A 19,957-nucleotide genomic window follows, 5' to 3' on the forward strand; every position below is an offset into this window, starting at 1 on the left:
TAAGTCTCCTTGGGTGCACTAAATCCAGGTATATTAGCAACGGCCATGGATGATAGATCTTTTCCAAGGCCCACCATACCTGCCACAATATCTAGCAGATGGCAGACCCTATACAGACACCCACCAAGCTCCATAACAGAAGCAGGGGATAGACAGTCTCCATGGGAAAAAAAAGGCAGCTGAAGTTCCCAGCCCAACTCTCTCTCTCTCCAGGATTCTCCTTTCCCTCAGGGGTTATTTGCCAATGAACCCGACATTCCTCATGGTTTGAGTCCAGTCCCTCTTCTGATTTTTCATTCCCCCCCACCTTGGAATGTTACCCAATCCTGGGGCTGTAACCACCACCAATAAGCTCCCAACCTGTGTGTTGCATTTTTCAGTCTGAACTCAGACTCTCCTCTTCAATTGCCTACTTGAGATTTCCACTTGGATGGGCTCCCCTGAGCATGTTCGAAACTGGATGCTCTTCCTGACCTCCTCCTCCCCAAATCTGCTTCTTCTCCAGTTTTGTAAAAGGAACCACCATCTATTCAGCTGTACAAGTGAAAAATTATTGGTTATTTTATCTCTTTTCATACTTCATATTCATCTGCTGTGTCTTGTTCATTTTACTCCAAAACATGCATTAAACCCACCCACTTCTCTCTGAATACACAGCTGTTACTCCAACCCAAGTCACCGCCTGCTCTCTCCTGGACTATGCTACGGTCTCCTAACCCCTTAAAACCCTCTGTCCCCAGTATACTCTCTGTCAACAGGCACCAGAGTAATGAAGACGGTGTTTTTCCTTGCTTTATATTTTCACAGAAGGGAGTTGCAGCAAATTATTAGTGTATGTCACCAAATTACCAAGTTTCAAAATGAAGACTCTCCTGGTGTTCAACCCTTGATACATCTTTGTTAGGCATGCTGGTCCCCAAACCCAAAGACTTGCCCCAAGACTGAGGCAAATGTGAACAACAGGCATGCTTTCTGTGCAACCCCGAAACAACCCAAATCACCTTTCCCTCAAGGTAAAGGCAGGGCCAATTTCTGGTCCCTTCAAGTTGCCAGCACTGGGTTTCCACCATTTGTCGAGCTATTCATTGGGTGCCAGTTGGAAATGATTGACTTGCATTGCAGGGTTGGCATACGGTACTTTTGACTTCCGGCCAAAAAAGAGACGTCTGTGTTCCAGGAGGGAGGCCACAAACAGAGAGGATGCTGAAGAGAGGCTGTTCACTTAGCTGTCAGGCTGGACGCCCAGGGAGGACCATCCACCTCTCATGAGTCCATCAGGACACAGGCGGGGGCAGATCAAGCTGTGCCTCTGGCCCAGGGAAGGAGAACAATTAACATCTGGGGGGTGCCAACTGCAACCTAGATGCTTGGCTGAGTATATTACATACATGTAAGTGTCACCATGGTTCTCTAGGGTTGCAGTGATCTCTGTTTGCAATCAAGGAAGTGGAGGCTCAAAGAAGTTAAGGAACTTGCCCAAGACAACCCAGATGAGAGGGTGTGAACACAGCACTGTCCAAACCCACATTTCACATGAGAGGGTGTGAACACAGCACTGTCCAAACCCACATTTCACAAAGTCACACAGCTTGGTGGAATGTGCTTTGGGCTCTCAATGTGGCACATGCCCTTGGATCCTCTCATATCTCATTTCGACATATCTCTTGCTGATTTACTTTGAAGGTCAGCCTTCCGTGCCCCCCCCCCCTGCCGAATCCAGAGTCCCAGACTGAGAGCACAAGCCCACAGGACGGCTTGGTCCTGAAGCCACTGCCAGAAATATTTGTTGAGCATACGATGATCCCACAGATAAATATTTGCAAAGAGTTATCACATTCACCCAGGGAAGTTTTAACTCCAGTCAAGCTCTGAGATTTAACTGAGCAGGCTCTTTTATTGGCATTAAAAAAAGAAACCAACAGTGATAATTCTGACTATCAAATAAAACCATGCCAACCTGGGTTAGTGCAGTCTCTTAATGGTTCATTAAGCCATGAACTTTTCCTGTGGTTATTTGAGAAATGAAGATTGAAAAAAGTATCAAGGTAACTTGGATATGAATTAAACTCACATTCACCTTTTGTGTCTTCTTCAATTTCTTTCATGAGTGTTTTGTAGTTCCTAGAGTATAGACCCTTTACCTCTTTGGTTAGGTTTATTCCGAGGTATCTTATGGTTTTTGGTGCTATTGTAAATGGAATGCAAGTTGGTATAGCCACTTTGGAAAACAGTGTGGAGGTTCCTCAAAAATTTAAAAATAGAGCTACCCTATGACCCAGCAATTGCACTACTGGGTATTTACCCCAAAGACACAGATGTAGTGAAAAGAAGGGCCATATGCACCCCAATGTTCATAGCAGCAATGTCCGCAATAGCCAAACTGTGGAAAGAGCCGACACGCCCTTCAACAGATGAATGGATAAAGAAGATGTGGTCCATATATACAATGGAATATTACTCAGCCATCAGAAAAGATGAATACCCAACTTTCACATCAACATGGATGGGACTGGAGGAGATTATGCTAAGTGAAATAAGTCGAGCAGAGAAAGTCAATTATCATATGGTTTCACTTATTTGTGGAACATAAGGAATAACATGGAGGACATTAGGAGAAGGAAGGGAAAAATGCAGAGGGGGAATTGGAGGGAGAGATGAACCATGAGAGACTATGGACTCTGAGAGACAAACAGGGTTTTAGAGGGGAGGGGGGAGGGGGGATTGGTTAGCCCAGTGATGGGTATTAAGGAGGGCACGTACTGCATGGAGCACTGGGTGTTATACGCAAACAATGGATCGTGGATCACTACATCAAAAACCAATGATGTATTGTATGGTGACTAACATAACATAATAAAATTAAAACAAAACAAAACAAAAAAACTCACATTCACGTTTATATCTTCCTTCCATTTCCTTTTCTGTCAGGGTAGTAATTTACCATGTTGTTGCTTCTTAATGCAGAAGCCTGACTTCATAAATCAAGAAGTTAATATAAAATACGTAAGTGGTCAAGCCAGGTATCATCAATTAAAGCCAAATAACTTCTCTTCAATCCGAATCCGTAACTCTCCTGGGAGAAGATATTCCTTTCCCACTCATTTGTGCTATAGATCTCCTCAAGCACCTCAGTCTTCCCATACACTCACCTCTCCACGTCCTGCTCCCTTCCCTAAAATGGGAGCCACAGGACAGTCATCATTCCGCTGTTAAAAAACAAGGGAGAAGTCTCTTTCTCCCTCCCCTGCCTGTGAACAGCCTGCAGTATAACAAGTATAAATTAAAGAAATAATAATGATGATCATCACCACAATAAGAATAACAAGAAGACAAGAGAGACATGACCACTATTCGTGAAATGTCTACTACATGCCGGGCACAACGGTGTTCCGCATGTATGATTTCACTTAATTCTGGTACAACAACAAGACTAAAACACACACACACATACACACATTTAATGTTCTATGTCCAACAGACCTGCAGGTCTGTTAAATTTGACAGGAACTGCCCCTGGGTCTACAAGTTTGAGCCAAGAGACAGCGTGAGTATTACCGAGTATGACCAGAGCTGCAGCACCAGAGGAAGGAATAAAAGCCACCGGGAAGAAGTTTGGGAAAGAGTAGCAGAGCATCGAGTGGTCCCGATCCTAGGCCTCTTCTCCTTAGGGGTTCTGCTTCCCTAGGAGGACATTCCCTTTCCTCCTGTACTTCCAACTGGTGAGATGAGCCTCTACAATGGGATAGTCCACTGACCCGCAGGGCTCAAAGACAACAAGACACATGGCAACACTGGGTCCCCCAATATTCATATGAGGGCTTCCCTGCCTTGCCATCTATGGAGAGTTGGCATCTAGCATACAGAGGGTACTAAAGACCTTTTGGGGGGGATGAATAAATGGCAACGTTGTGGACTATGGCATGCAGATACATCAGTCTCACTCACAATCTTATATTTGCAAGTTTTATCATAAGAGTTAACGATTTATAGACTGCTTTCCACATGCCAGGCTCTCGGATAAGATGCAAACAGTTTTCTTGTCCCTGTGTTACATCTCAGGAGGCAAACCTGGAGGAATTAAGGGACTTGCCCAAAGCCTTGGATCTAGAAGAGTTCTGACCCGGGATTCAAACCCAGGCAGGCCAGCTTCAGTGCCAGATGCTTCACTCCGAGGCCACACTGCCTCCCACGGGGCCCGGTCCACCAGCGGCCCGGATGGACTCTTGGGACAGGACTGGACAGAACAGCCTCAGTTCCACACAGGCGGAACAGGTAATGATCTACATCACCGTCCCAGGAGTTACCAGCTATATGCCCTGCACTTGGGGAAGGGACAGATGTTTAATAACTTCGCATTAGAAAGGAGGAGGTTACATAACATGGCTGAGCTATTTTTGAACTTTATAAAATGCTGACTGCTCTTTTCAAAGTGCCTTCTGTAAAACCAGGAATATTAAACATAAAGAACATTTTCCCCTTGCCCCCACCTTTTTTTTCCCCCTGAAATCCCAGGGACAGAAACAGGCCCATGTCATCCTCAGCAAGTCGACTTTTCTACCAGGTCCTGCATTGTAAGCAAGAAGTCATGGCTACGGAATCCTAAGTGCACAAGCTCGGGGTAGGAGATTACAAGCCATGTCCCTGGAGACCACAGAGGGATGTGTGTAACTGCTTCCAAGATGGCGCTCAACCAATCCAAGCTGGACGCCCGATCCCCAAAGCAATGTACCATGATACCCACCCACATGAATTCATCTGAGCTTCTTCTGAAACTATGTGCATTCTCCTTACTACATAGTGGGAGTAGTAAGAGCTACTTGGCTACCGGATGCTTGGCAGAACCCTGAACTCGAGAGTCCTGGGCTTCCACTGAACGAGCTGCTGGATCCAACTCAGGCTGCAGACACTGAAGATCCCCTACCATTGACAACCTAAATGTCCATCAGGGGGTCATGATCAAACAAACAGTGCAACGCTTATACAACAGCACAGAACAGCAACGAAGATGAATATGCTAGAATGCCATGTGTCCTCAGAGACCCATCTTGAACCACAAGGCTGAGGTAAAGGAAATGTGACTGTATCATTTATGGGCATTAAAATGAACTGTGCTTTGGGTCTAAGGTTGCACAGACATCTATACGAGAAGTACAAAACGTGCACACGGATTTGGATCCCTACCAAATTCATGGCAGTGTTTTCCCTCCCGAGGACAGGAAGACAAGAAAGTGGGACTTGGGAGAGATCTAATCAGGACTGTGACATCATCAGTAATATTTAATTTCTTTTAAAATTTTTGAAACAAATGTGACACGTTCACCTTCGTTCTCTGTGATGAGTGGTGGGGTGGGTGTTTTATCAGACTCTGTACTATTCTTTTTTTTTTCCCTAATATTTTTGGAAAAGTCCCTGTTACCAGAGTTTGTTGTGAGACAAACTTCCTTCTTCTTCATCAGATTGTACATTCTTGGCGAAGTTATATCTTCATTCCTGTCCGTATTCCAGGGGCCAGCACAGGGTCCACTGGATGGAAGGAATGACTGATGGAGGAGAAAATAGTAGCCTTAAGGCTTTTCTGAAAAACTGCCATTTGGGGCTTTCTCCAGTTCCTAGTCCCTTCCTTGCCTGGCAAGCGTCTTCTCTTCCCCGGGTGAATTTAAGAAACATCGGGACAATGGGCAAGTGTGGTAAGGAGCCAATGCTGTTACCATATTCCAGCCTCATACACAGGGCGAGCACTGCCAGCGCCCCACGGATGGAGAGATGTTTCATGAAACACCAGGTGGTGGATGACGGCTTACCCCACTTGATGCATTGCCACTCTGGGGATGAAACACAATCTACAAAATTGCTGCATTCAAAGCATAACTCCTAGAAATAGCATGATAACATTGCACAGCAGAATTTTTTTTTGTTTAAGGAATGGAATTCAGGGTGGTCACTGGAAGGAGCTCTGCATGTCTTGACAATTATCCTTCTCAAATCCCTTTTCCTGTATATATTATATGTCAATTGCCCTAAAATTGAGTTATGTTTTCACCAAAATTATACATTTGTGAATATTCCAGCTGTAGGGCACTTCTTATGGGAAGGAAGCATTCATTAGCCCAGCCCTTGTCACTGGGCTGACAGCAATCCTGCCTCCATAAGAGGTTTCCATGCCTCATACTGATTCATCGGAGTTCCTTCCTGTTATTTAGACAATTATTTAAAATGCTGAAAATGGCAGTTCAGAAAGAGGATCCCTAAGGAGGGAATGAGGAGAGGGGAAGGGAAAATTGCAAAGGACCACGATTTCTTAATTCAAGAGTTCATTTTTCAGTTGTATACCGATTTTAAAGAGGTATAATCCTTCTACACCATCACACACACACACACACACACACACACACACACACGCACGCACACGTCTCCAGACTCAGCTCAGAGATAATCCCTGAACTGTAGCAGATTCAAAGTCCTAAACCTTCCAGAGACATTTGAGAGTGACGTGTTACTCTGCTGATAATAAACCCAACCTAGTCTGCTGACTGTAAGTTCTGATGACCAAAACCACTTCACTGGTCATTTTGACAGTCATTCAATAATCACCGGGAGCCAGGCACTGTGCTACTCTCCAAGCATCACCTCATTTAATACTGAGGTCAATCCACAAAACATTGGTTCTCTGTGCACGATCCCCATACCAGCAATATCAGCATCACCCAGGAACCTGCTGGAATTACAAGTTCTGGGGGCCGGCCCCCGGGGCGACTGGATTACAGACTCTTGAGTGTGAAACCCAGCCACCTGTGGTTTAACAAATCACCCTCCAGGTGATTCTGATGCATGTTCAAGTTTGCGCAGCGCCACCTAGAGAGAGTAATGCTATTATCATCACTCTACAGTTAACCACCAAGGCCTAGAAAGGTAAAGTGACGGGCCAAGGCCTACAGGAAGTGGACAAGACAAGATCTGAACCCTGACAAATCTACCTTCGGAGCCCCGTCCCTTCATCACAGAGCTATGCTGCTCGTTATCTGAGAAAGGAGCGTGGATTCAATCACCAAACATCAGGCAAAAGCATGCAAAGTGGGTGCAGGAGTGATCATTCTACATGTCAACAGCTGAGCCACAATGATGAGCCATAAAGAACAATAACATTTCTCAGAAACATAAAACTTAAATGCCCACCAAGATGGGAGTAGTTAAATACATTAGGATACATCCATACAATGGACTATAATGCCGCTTTAAAAGTGGTATTTGCCAAGATTTCCAATGATGTACAAAAACAGGACAAAAGAAGGGAAGAAATTCAGATACACACTCAGACAGAGGATGTGGAAGCCCCAGCGTGGGCAGTCTTCCCAAAGTGTAACATGTTGGTGAGGATGTGGGAAATCTAGTGACCTCACAAGTGGCTTGTGTGAATACAAATTGGGATAGTTCCTTGGTAGGACAATTTGGCAACAGATACTTCAATTTTTAAATGCATGTGCTCTGTGACCCCAAACTTCTACTTCTTAGAATCCACCCTGGAGAAACACGGGCTCTGTGTGCACAAAGAGACATGTGGGATGATGATCACTGCAGCTTCATTTCTAATGGGAAAAAATCTGAAACAACCTAGATTTCTATCATTATGGAGACTGGATAAATAAATCATGGTATATCCCTATTGAGAAATGCAGTGCGTAGGTTGCAACACACACACACACACACACCTATGTATATCTACACATACATACATATCTACATTCCTTCCTACATAAGTCTGTGTATATGTATGTATACATACATATACACATCTGTATACATACATCCATACATGTGTATATTATCTGCATATAAAATCCATATATATCCGTATATATATACACAGGCACACTTGGGATATAGCTATAGATAGAATATGGATAGAGAGATACATAGCTGGATACATAGACAGGTCTCGAGAGTAGGTTTCCAAGGTATATCACTGAGTAAAAAAAAAAGTTGCAGAAAACAAAGTATGATGTAAGTTATAAAACGAAAGAGGAGTCCAGGGGAAGAGAGGAGAGGAGAGTCAATCAGAGAAAATCCCATAAGCACACACACAACATTCTCTACTTGCAGGGTACGTTTTCAGCAGGGAGTATGTATGTATTGCTCTGAGTTTTCGAACAACCAACCAACCAAACAAACAAAGAAAACTCTGGTCCCATTTTGGGAGACAAGCAAAGATTGCCCTCTTACTGGTGCAGAGTGTGAGGGGGGGCTTCCAGCTTCTCCGTCTGCCCATAGCAGCTGGCCTTGGCCTCGGGGATGTAGGAGAACTTCTCCAACATGGAATATGCAGCAGTGGTGAGGATGCCCAGGCCATCCCTCACCCTTTCCTCCAGGCTGTAGTCCCAGTCGTCGTAGGAGACTGAAATGAGTCCTGATGGAAACTCCTTTGGGATGAGCTCTGTGTTCCCAGAAACCAAGCTGGGGATGATCCAGAAGAAATCATAGCCAGTGAGGCCCAGGGAGCGGGCCTCACTCAGGATGAGGACAGCCTCATCTTTGGAACAGTAGAGCAGGATGACGGAAGAGTGGATCTTCTTTAACTGGACCTGCGTCTTTGCATCCTCAAAGGAAGTGTCCAAGGTGATCACGTTCTGCATGTCCCAGCCCACAAAGCTGTTGTCCACGGTGGTCTTGATGAAGCTGATGAAGTCTCTGTACCCAGGGAAGATGGTGGTCACCAGGGAGAAGACGTGCCAATCATAATCCTGCATGATCTTCAGCATGACCGTGGCTTGTTGCTGGATGGACGCTCCAAACTGGAAGAAGGTTGACGTCGGATCCTGCCAACAGGTGTAAAAAAAAAAAAAAAAAAAAAAAAAAAAAAAGGGGAAGGGGTAAAAGGCGGTTTACATAAAACCACCTGTCTTTATAGGCTTAAAAAATGCCTTCTTAGAAGGGAGGGCAAATACATCACACACCTATTCATTCGAGAACATTCCTGAGCACCTACTATATGCCACACTCTGGAACAGACACTGGAAATACAGAGAGGAGAGAGACCCTGAACTTGGAGCCCACAGCCTGGCACATGAAGGAGATCTATTATTTCTGCTTCTGGCTTATCCCATTTCCCTCCTGCCCTTTGGGGCCCATATGGTTTCAACACAATGAACTCTATCTGGCCCCAGGCTCAGAACTGGAAAATGAAGCCAACAGAGACAACATCAGGACATAGAGACACAGTCCTGATGATGCACTTGAAGCACCCGGAGTCTGCCGTGCCTGAAGCCATTTACTCTGGACCTGTTGGTTATGTAAGCCAACAAGTTCCCATGATCGCTTGAGTTAGTCTGAAAAGGATTTCTGTCACTCGGACTCTAGACTCCTGTACAATATAAACTATAATAAATGCTAACTGGACATTCTATCTGAATGTTTATCTGAATCAACAAATATTTGTTGAACCCCTAACTACGCAGCAACACCATTTTAGGACTTGGAGAAACAATGATAAACAAGACAGACACAGACATGGTCTCTGCCTCCGTAGATCTGGTGGGAATTTGAGGAAGAGCAATTTGCAGGGACTAGAGGCTGAGAGAAGTATAAGGGGATGCTGAAGGAGTGTCCGGGTGAGGAAGAAGGGAGACGGGTGGACATTATCCTCAGAGGAGTCCTGCAGATACATCTAGACTATTCTAGGAGCCGGAGATAAATGTATTATGGCTCATGAAGTAGGGGGGATGAGATGATGGCGAAGAGCTTGGCAGGAACCCCATCATGTGTGGCCTCAGGGATATGTTCAGAGGCTTAGAACTTATTCAAGCATAAGGGGGAGCCGCTGAATGCTCTTACTCTTGAAAGTGACATGACAACTTGTGTTGGGTTAAAGGACCTCTAATAGTTCCTTTTTTTTTTTTTTAAAGAGTTTATTTATTTGAGAGAGAGTGGGAGAGAGAGAGAGAACACAAGCAGGGAGGAGGGGCAGATGGAGAGGGAGAAGCAGACCTCCTGGCTGAGCAGGGAGTCTAACGTAGGGCTCGATCCCAGAGCCCTGAGATCATGACCTGAGCTGAAGGCAGAAGCTTAACTGACTGAGCCACCCAGGTGCCCCAAGGGCCTCTAATAGTTCTAACACCCCCCTTAGTCACGATCTGATCATGAGAACAAACTTCCATTCAGCAAAGGCAGGCAGTGCATACAGCTGTACCATTTACAAACTACCTTCACACCCCTTAACTCATAAAATCCCCATGATGATCCTACAAAGGTGATGGTGTTGGCAGGGGGGAAATGAGGCTCGAGATGAACTCAGGCTCTGGTTCCGTGGCCAGCCCCCTTTCCAAAACACAGCCCCAACTTTCTTGGGATCATTGAAGATCTGCAGATAGCAGGTGCTTAAACCATGCTGCTGACTGATAGGCAAGGTGCAAAAATGCCAGCTAAAGAGAAGGTGTGCCTGTGTGTTAGAGCAAAACACAATTTGACAAGTGCTGAGTTATGGTTTTCTTTCCCTGGAAACTAAAAGAATTCTCCAGAAGTCCTTATAGTGCAGCCATGCTTTCATTTTGCATTCTGTAGTTACCATATGCATTCACCTCAATAGTAGGAATACAGAGGTTCCATTGTGTGTGTGTGTGTATGTGTGTGTATTAAGAGTGGACGATCAATTCCATTTGTCTTTCAAAACAACACTTTGTAGCCGTGCATGCCAACCCTTTCAAGAAGTCTGCCAAGTTTTGCCTGTGGGTGCTCAGTGAATAGAAAGTTTTATCTGAATGGGCCAAAAGTTGTAGTTCTTCGAAATACTTCCCTTTTCTGAAATGCATGGGTTTGGGGGATAATTCAAGTGCAGTACGGCCTGAAGGCAGAGAGGGAACAAAAAAACGGGAATAAATGCCTCTGGGTTCCTTCCAACAATACAGTTTTATGAATTTTACCTAATTAAATCAATTAAAGTGGGTAACAAATTTAAAGACTTTGGGTAATTATCTTTTTCCCTACAATAGCTTTTGGAGAAATCCAATATTCTTGGATTGATTAATCATTTTATTTTATTTTAAAGATTTTATTTATTTATTTGAGAGAGAGAGAATGAGAGACAGAGAGCATGAGAGGGAGGAGGGTCAGAGGGAGAAGCAGACTCCCCGCTGAGCAGGGAGCCCGATGTGGGATTCGATCCCGGGACTCCAGAATCATGACCTGAGCCGAAGGCAGTCGCTTAACCAACTGAGCCACCCAGGCGCCCCTGATTAATCATTTTAAATCATGCCTCAAGAAGACTATGAACGGCTCAAGGGCAGAGATATTGCTGTCTTCTTCTCTCTGTCCCCAGAACTGGGCAGAAGGCTTGGAACATGACACATCAGGAAATGCAGGGGGAGGGAACGCATGAGTAAATGAATGTGTGAATGAAGTCTAAGAGGAATGTCCTGGGCTTAAACATAAAGCAAAACAGAAGACTTCAGTGTCTGAGATTGTATTTTTTTTTATGGCTCTTGAATGTCATGTCCAGAAAATAAAATCTTTCAACATCACCAACCTACCACTCCTCCATCCAATGTCTGAAATAGAGAGAGAGTGACCTTTCTTGATCAGAAAAGGAATATAAAGGTCCTCTAAGCCTCAACAGCTGTGCATGCAACCTCATTAAATACCAAAAACAGCAACAACATAATGAACCCACCAATGGACGAAGGCACAGAAGTCAAATTTCAAGGCAGTTTATACCCAACAACCTTATGCACTGCCAGGTGTTTCTTGGGATGGGACTGAGAAGCTCCAAACTTAATTACCAAGGAAATGTAATAATTCCCATGGAGCAAAGATGCCTCCAAGGAAGCTGCTGACCAGAGTCACATTAGGACTGCAAAAGGCAAAGGGATCAGCATCTTCTTGCACTGAGCACACAAGGAATGGAGAAAGATCTCAGGAGGGCAGATGCTAAGGGCACGGTTGGAACCCAATAAAAAGGATCTCTGAGATGATCCATATGTACACACTTCCTAGGGATAATCGGAATTAGTGGAGAGGTGCTAGCTGGGGGCGGGGGGGTGGTGTCTGGGATGCTCCCGCACCCCTGCTCCACATGCTATGAGCCAGACGTTACTGTATTCACGAGCGGCTTTGTGCACAGAGCAGAGCAGCAAGCAAGTGCAGGCTTATCTAACTCTCCATGTGGGGAGGAGGGCATGGATGCATTGTGAACTTTGTGAAAGAGAAGATAATTATAGGGACGGCAGTTCATTAGCCAAGAGCTTGCTTGGCACAGCCGTCTGTGTAAAAATATGTGCAAGCTCCTTGCCTGTGCCATTCCCACTCCCCGGTCTTGTGGTGCTTTAGTCCAGGCCAAGTCTCTTCTATTACTCTCTTCTGATCCCCATTAGGGTCTTCTCCCAGGATGGACAACAGTGTAACTTCTGGGGTTATGCTGTCCAGGTACCGATCCTAACTGGGTGACCTTGGGAAAAAAATCACTTCACGTTTCCAAGACTCAGTTTCCACATCTGTACAATGGGTATGGCAATGTCAATAATTATACTAGTTAACATGCCTATGAGAGTTGTGTGGCTCAACGCTTTCAGTGTAGTATCTCATTTAATCCTACCCCCAACCACCTTCCTAAATGGGTGCTAGCATGATCCCTATCATACAAATGAAGAAACAGACTCAAAGGCAGAGTGACTCTTCCAGGGTCATAAAGGCAGGGAATCAGGTTTGTCTGCCTTCGAGATTCCAAGCTTTTCAGTCCTGTACTATACTGTTGGTGATGATCGCACTTTCTTGTTGAGCTGGAAGGATTCAATGACCTCCTTGTAGAAAAGCATCCAGGGCAGTACCCATCAAATATCAAGTACTCAACAAATCGACATCACTGTTATTTTCCCCGTGGGTCAGGGGTAATTCCCACTCTGGACTTGAGCATCCCAACAATTCAGCCATGTCATGACTGCCTGATGGAAGTTCCTGGTTGAACTCTGCTTTAACCAGGCCACTCCTCTCCTCTATGGTCATCAATGGCTCCCCTAGACAATCACCTTAAGTAGAGACTCTCCAGCCTACCCCTTTATGCACACCAGTCACTTTATAGTTGAAACACTGTGGGCTCTGGGGTCTCTCGGACTTGAGTTCAAGTTGTGGCTCTGCAAGAACTAACCACGTGACCGTGGTTAAATTCTGAAACTTTCTGCATCTGAGTTTCTTTGCCTATAAAGTGGGCATAATAAGCACCATCCCAGGGTGGGAGGAGCCAGGAAGAGCTGAAGTAGGATGACAGGCTCATCTATTATCTATGCCTGACTCCCAACAGTCCAGGGACGTCTCTCCATGTCCCTCAGTCCTCTAGACAACATGGACAGAGCCAGAAGCCCAAGGGGATCCTGATCCTAGTTCAGAAACCGGTATGTCCAGATGTCCTGACATGCCAGCATCACACTGCCCCTCCGCTCCGCAAACCAGCCCACTCACTCTGAGCCCAAGGAGGCCACACGAAGAGAAGGAACTGTCTTTCTTCCCAGTGATGAATCATGCTTTGGAGAGAAACCATCTCTCATGTCCTTCATGGACCTCCCGCAGTTACCCTGCACCACTATCATTTCCACTGGCATCTGAAACTTCCAAACCCATTACGGATCCAAGGCTCTGTCTACCTTATGGAGGGATGGAAGTGAGAAGGTATTTGCAAAACGTAACTGCCCAGTGAGACAGTGAAGAGGCTCATGTTTAGCCCTGGATTTTTCAAAGATATTTTTACGGACTGGCAGGAGGTGATGGAGGAATTTGGCCACACTCCCAGGGCCTGGCATCTGATATGCCACATGGCCCTCTTTTCAAGGCCCTGAACATTCTTCCCGCTTCCTACCTGAGTAGCAGAGGCTGTTTCTCCTGCACTCACCACCTCCTGCCATCCCTCAGCCTGTCCTTTTCAGATTCTATAGAGCAGTCTCTGACCACCTCTGGCACTGGCTTCCTCGGCAGTGTGCAGCCGGGGGAGAGGAACAGATTTCAGACACCCACTTGGGTTCTGAAGCAAGAGCAGTTCTCTCCCCAGGCTCACTGCTCTGCTGAAGACAGAACAAACTGTTTTAAACACAGAGTGAGGGAGGCAGGGGCTATGGGATTCTGGGTGTCTTCTCTCCACTCTGCATTTTGGTCCCATCTTAAACCGAGGTCTCATTAGATGAGAGTTCCTGATCTCATGTTCTAGAATGTTCCAGAGCTTGCTGAGCACTCAGGGTGAGACCTGACCCCGGTGGGTATCAAGGCATGATGTTTAATAGAGTCTAATACCAACTTTCATTTACCCATTCACAAAGGCTATAACGGACACTCATACCCATCAGCTCTTCGATTCTAACTACCCAAGGGATGAGGTATCGCAAGTGGCTATAACCCTCATGGATGGCATTTCTCATAAAGTCACAGGAAAAGAGGTTAAGTGATTTCCCTAAAATCCACGAGGCCCCATGCTGACAACAACTTTATTACAAGATGCAAGATGTCATCCAATGTTCCCTCGTGCACACTGGTGGCTCTCATTTCTGGCTGCAGAGGAGAATCACTTGAGGGTTTAAAAAAAAAAAAAGCCACTGCTTGTGCCCCATGCCAGTGAATTTCTGTGATCTGAGTACCTGGGCTCCAATGCTGATTTATTCGTTTTTCTCAGTCTCTTCTCAACAGCAGCATGAGTATTATTCAAGTTAGTATTGTCAGAGTGTAGCACAATGTCTGACATACAGCAGGGGCTCAATATATATTTGGTGAGGAAATAAATGAGCAGGAAGATCCTCCCTAGGAAGCATTGAGAGAACTGGTCACTGTTGTCAACCCTGCACCCATTTCCATAGCTTATTTTCCTTCTGCCTGCCTGGGTGGGTACCAAAAAAAAGATAATGATGCAGGTGACCCAGCAAAAATCGAGAGGGACTCCTTGGGATTTTTCTTTCTCTTGTGGGAGGACTGTCCTGGTGAGACTTGGTGTTTCTGCCACTGTTATTGTGTGATAACTGAGCTTTTAAATATATTTTATTTCTGCTTCCATGGATGAGAGGAAAACTAAAGGCACCAAACTTGATAAGCCTGAGAATTTAGAAGGATAGCATTCTCACATACATATAAGCTAACTCTGTCCCAGTGAAGGATCTCTATCTCGTCATCAGCCATTCTCCTCCTCCTCCTCCATCACCACCATCATCATCACCCACCATCATATCATCTACCACCATCATCATCCACAACCATCATCATCTACCATCACCACCATCATCATCATCCACCACCACCATCTACCATCATCATCATCATCATCCACCATCACCATCATCATCATTATCCACCACCACCATCATCCACCAACACCATCATCGCCTACCATCATTCATCATCTACCATCATCATCACACACCATCACCACCACTATCATCATATCATTATCCACCACCATCATCATCATCCCCATCATATCCATCTTCCTCCTTCTCCTCCTCATCACCCACCGTCATCATCATTGTCATCCACCATCATCATTCATCATCATATCCTTCTATCCATTTCCCTTTCCCTTCTCATCAGAATTACCATCACCATCACCATGGTCATCATCACAGCTAATATGGATCAAGAGGTCTTATTATCATCCTTGTACTACAGATTTTATAACTCCAGTTCAGAGAAGGTAACTTGCCTAACACACACAGCTGGTACATGGCAGGGTCAGGATTCAAGATCAGGTAATCTGAATCCAGAATCTGGATGCTTAGGTCCTGGAAAACACTGATACCAGGTGTGCAGAACAGGAAACAAAAGAGTGTGTGTGTGTGTGTGTGTGTGTGTGTGTGTGTGATGAATAACCACCACTCAATCATTCTTCAGGCATCCAACTAGAAAAGAAAATGTCCAGATATAGCAAAGTAATGTCAGTGATCTCACATCAACTGGCAATCAGTTGATGCAGAAGACTGGGGCTAACAGGGGAAATTGTACCCAGGTGTCATTTCCCAAAAACACATCAGCTCCATCATCCACAAACACAAAATTTCACTCCAGGCAGCCTCCATTTACTGGACTATTTTATGATTTATGTTCTATCACTCATTTTTCTCCTTTCAGGATAGGAGGGATCTCTTCCCACATTTTCTACTGCACTTAACCGCCACTCAAGCTGAGGGGCATCCATTATTTCTTCATTGTCCCAGAGGATTATTTCTTTTTTCTTTCCCTGTTGGACCTGCCCATGTTCCAGACCCTTGGAAGTTCTCTCTCAAACAAGAGCGAGAACCTCCTCTATGGAGTCCCTACCCAAGTCTTGTCCCTCTCCCACCCACCTTCCACACTGCTGCTCCAGTTACTTTTTTTAAAGTTCAAACTGGAGCATGATGTCCTGCTTCTTAAATTTTTTTTCAGCAGCTCTCACAACCTTCAGGATAAAGTAAAAACACACACCAGCCCTAGCACAGTCTGCACTAAAGTGTTTGGGACTCAGCATCATCTCGGTACCTGAGAGAGGTCAGGTACTCCACAAACATGTGACAAAGCAAATTGATGAGTGAGCTAATGAAGCAAAGTAAGGTGTGCTTGGGGGAGAAAACCAAAGGAAGTCTTCATATTTTACGCCTGTCCATCATTTTCCAAAAGCACATCAGCTCCCTCACCCACAAACACAGAATTTCACTCTAAGCAACCTCCACTCATTTGACCACTTCATGATGTACGTTCTGTCCCCCCATTTTGCTTCTCCCGTGAGCCAATCCACCATCATTCTTCTAAAATAACCAAAACCACCTTTCTCTGCTCTCTCCTCCTCTCTCTTCAAATGAGAAGTTTAACCTTAAGTATCTGGTGACTGGAGGGTTCCCAGCTGGTAGGTTCCCAAAAACGAGGGTGGCTGCCATGCTCTGAGCTGGAGACCAGGAGAGGCACTCCAGTCTTAACTCAGAGTCTGTGTACTAGGCTCTCAGACTAGGGTGGAGGAGATGGAGATCATGTAAAATAATTTCTGAGAGAAGCTCTATGGTTGAGGATGGAGCAAGGAACAAGTCCTCTTAGAATGACCAAACCTTCAACTCATCCTAGCCTGGGCTTCCAATACAGTGCCTTACTGGCTGCATGTGACTATTTAAACTTAATTTCAAAGTATTAAATAAAATTAATGATTTGGCTTCGCAGGCACACTAGCCACATCTCAAAAGCCAGCAGTCTTTAAACTTTAAAGCTGATGCTCTCCCACCCCCACCAGCCCCATACCTAAAGATGCCAACTGAGTGGGTCTGGGATAGGGTCCAGGATTTTTAAAATTCCCTGGGTGAATGTAATGTGCAGCCAGGGTTGAAAACGCTAACCTAAGTCTTCAGTATCCAACCCTGTAGCTGTGCTCCCCTGGGGGGATTTCTCATACCCTCAGATTTCCAGGCTCCAGTCCACCCTCACTGAACCAGAGTCTTTGTTTACGAGTTCTAGAATATGTATGTTCTCCAGAATATGCTGATGTTCAGCAAGACTTGGTAGTGCTAAGTCCAATTTCTCTATCTTCTAGGTGAGGAAACGAAGACTTCAAAATCTTGAATGAAATCCTCCAAATTTCACATAAATCAGTGGGGACCAGAGGAACAGACACAAGGTCTCTCACCCCTAATTCAGTGCTATCTTAATGTGTCATGATGCCATTGAGTGTGAAGTATTTTCTACACAGAGAAACCACAAGCAACGGGGGTTGTGTGGGAGGAACATGGGCTTTGCTGGCAGCCTTAGCATGATCTGCTTCTTCCCGCAAGGAAGTTATTTGACCTAAGCCTCAGTTTCCCCATCTGAAAGACAGAAATGACAATAGCAGGCACCACCTTGGAGGGTTGCTGTGCATACTTTGAGAGATGAGGCACATAGACCCCGTGGCATGTTGCAAGGGCTCGGTCAAGTTGGGGTGGCGATGACAGTGGTGAAGATGGTAGCCTTGACCATCAAGCCCCAGCTCCCATGTCCATCATGGACTCCTTAGTATTCCCACTTCTGAATTCCCAGCACCTCTGCCTTTATAGCTCACTCCTCAGCCCTGACTTGTGTGCAGTTGCCTACTTACTGAGAGGCATGCATCTTGCCTGTTCCTCAGACTAGAATTCTTGAGGGTAGGGCACAACGTCCTTCTGAGTCCTCCTCAGCACCTTGCATGGCACTGGGCCACTGCTTTGGGGATAAAACTGGGGGCATCATTCTGAGTCTGCAAGGATGCCAGTAGGTGGAAAGAGAGACTAGTGCTTTATGTATTTGAGCAGACCTGCCAGATCTACTGCTCGAGAAACATTCATCTATTGATTGCTTTTCATCCACTCAACGAATTTAACAAACTCTGGCGATGTGCGAGGCATGGTTCCAGGGGAGTGAATCTAGGGAAAGAGGCTACCAAAAGTGAAGGTCCCAGCTCTTATGAAGTTCGCATTCTTAAGAGAGCAGATAGACAAGAAAGAATGAACTCAACACACAGAATAACATCAAGGAAATCAGATGATCTAACAGTTCGGGAGTGGTGTGGAGAGGAGCCCCACTTGAGAGCAGCTGGTCTGCTACACTGGGGCTGCTCAAAAGAATATGAAGAAATCAGCCAGGCAAGGCTGAGGGGTGGGGCGACATAAGGAGAGCCATCCGAGAAGAAGGAGCAGCATGTGGTAGGAAGGGGCTTGGCAAGTTCAGGGAACAGAGGGAGATCAAAACAGCTAAAGTTTAATGACTGAGGGAGAGAGAGGGGAGAGATGACTTAGGACAGGAAGCAGAGACCATATCACACAGTGGGTGTCCTGAAGGTCAGAGTAAAGTGTGTGATTTAATTCCTAGGTCAATCTTATTCCAAACAATTCATCTACTAAATGCACTTCCAGCAGGGAGGCTGGCAGAGGACCTGGAACTCTGGGGATGTTAGGGTTTTACATGCGCCAGCTCCATTCTTCCCTTTGGAATTCTGATCTGTGCCAAGAGAGGAGCCTACATTGAAGGTGCAGTAAGGCTTATAACTGTTTGCTATATCGTTCAATCAACTGGTTATGCTAACCTCAAACAGTGTGGCTAGAGCTCCCATATCAGCCTAGGCGTTCCAGACCTAGTCCCAGTTCATCATCCAGACCCAAGCTCTCCCTCTGACAAGTAATGCAATGCTGGGAGAGAGAACACACAAATGCATGGAGGGATGTATTCCTTGAGTCCCACTGCAATGAGTTGATGACAACCCAACACTCTACATTCATCAAAACCACACGATGATTGCCGCTCTTGGACCCAGCCCTGCTTTCTAGATCGTTAGCAGGCTGACCAAGAAGAGACACATGCTGAGATGGAGGCTCTTGTTTCTACGCAAGGACACAGTGAAGCCCCAAGCTGGCTTTACCCGGTGCTCCGTCAACCTGCGGGTGATCATCTGATTCAAGGCTTCTAAACAGGGTTGTTCGTAATGATGGATTGTCTGAGGCTGGGTCCAGCCATTCTCACATAGAAAGCCAGAGGGAAATTCTACCTGATCAGAGATCATGGAATCAGGTCTCCGAGCTGCTGATAAACCCAAGTCCAGGGGATTTTTTTTCCCCTGCCAGTCCCAACTGTGATTGAGCTACTAGACTTACTCTAGGCACCAGAAGCCATTTTTTCCCCCAGATTTGTTTTCTTAGAGAAGCACAAGCCTCTCTGAGACACATCATGGACATTTGTTATTCCAGCCACTGAGCATCCTTTCGTTCTTTCTTGGCAATAGTGAATTTCCACGGAGAGCCATCCTTCCCCCACCATCACCCAAGCCTATTGGCTCATCCAAACCCCATGATGTCAGCAATGAGTTCAGGGGTAGGAATGTGTCCTAACAGGTCCAATCAGAGTGAGTCTCAGGGTTTCTGGAAAAAGTGACTGGGAAAAGACAGTTTCTCTTATTGTTAAACTTGAATTCCAGGAGGATGTTCAACCAGGATTTCTGGTAGCCATCATGCCACCCTACACCATCCTAAGAAGGAAACCATCA

The 19,957-nt window shown here is 45.5% G+C and overlaps 1 protein-coding gene across 1 annotated transcript in view; it reads right to left on the minus strand.

The window, feature by feature from the left end:
• Positions 1-19,957, minus strand: part of GRIN2A (glutamate ionotropic receptor NMDA type subunit 2A) — a 363,888-nt gene that overhangs the window by 147,988 nt on the left and 195,943 nt on the right. The window contains exon 2 of the mRNA XM_021698148.1: positions 8,218-8,810. Within this exon, the coding sequence (XP_021553823.1) occupies positions 8,218-8,810 (593 nt within the window). The remainder of the gene's footprint in view (positions 1-8,217; positions 8,811-19,957) is intronic.

This window comes from Neomonachus schauinslandi, chromosome 5, assembly GCF_002201575.2.
Source record: "Neomonachus schauinslandi chromosome 5, ASM220157v2, whole genome shotgun sequence".
In the NCBI taxonomy this organism is placed as follows: Eukaryota; Metazoa; Chordata; class Mammalia; order Carnivora; family Phocidae; genus Neomonachus; species Neomonachus schauinslandi.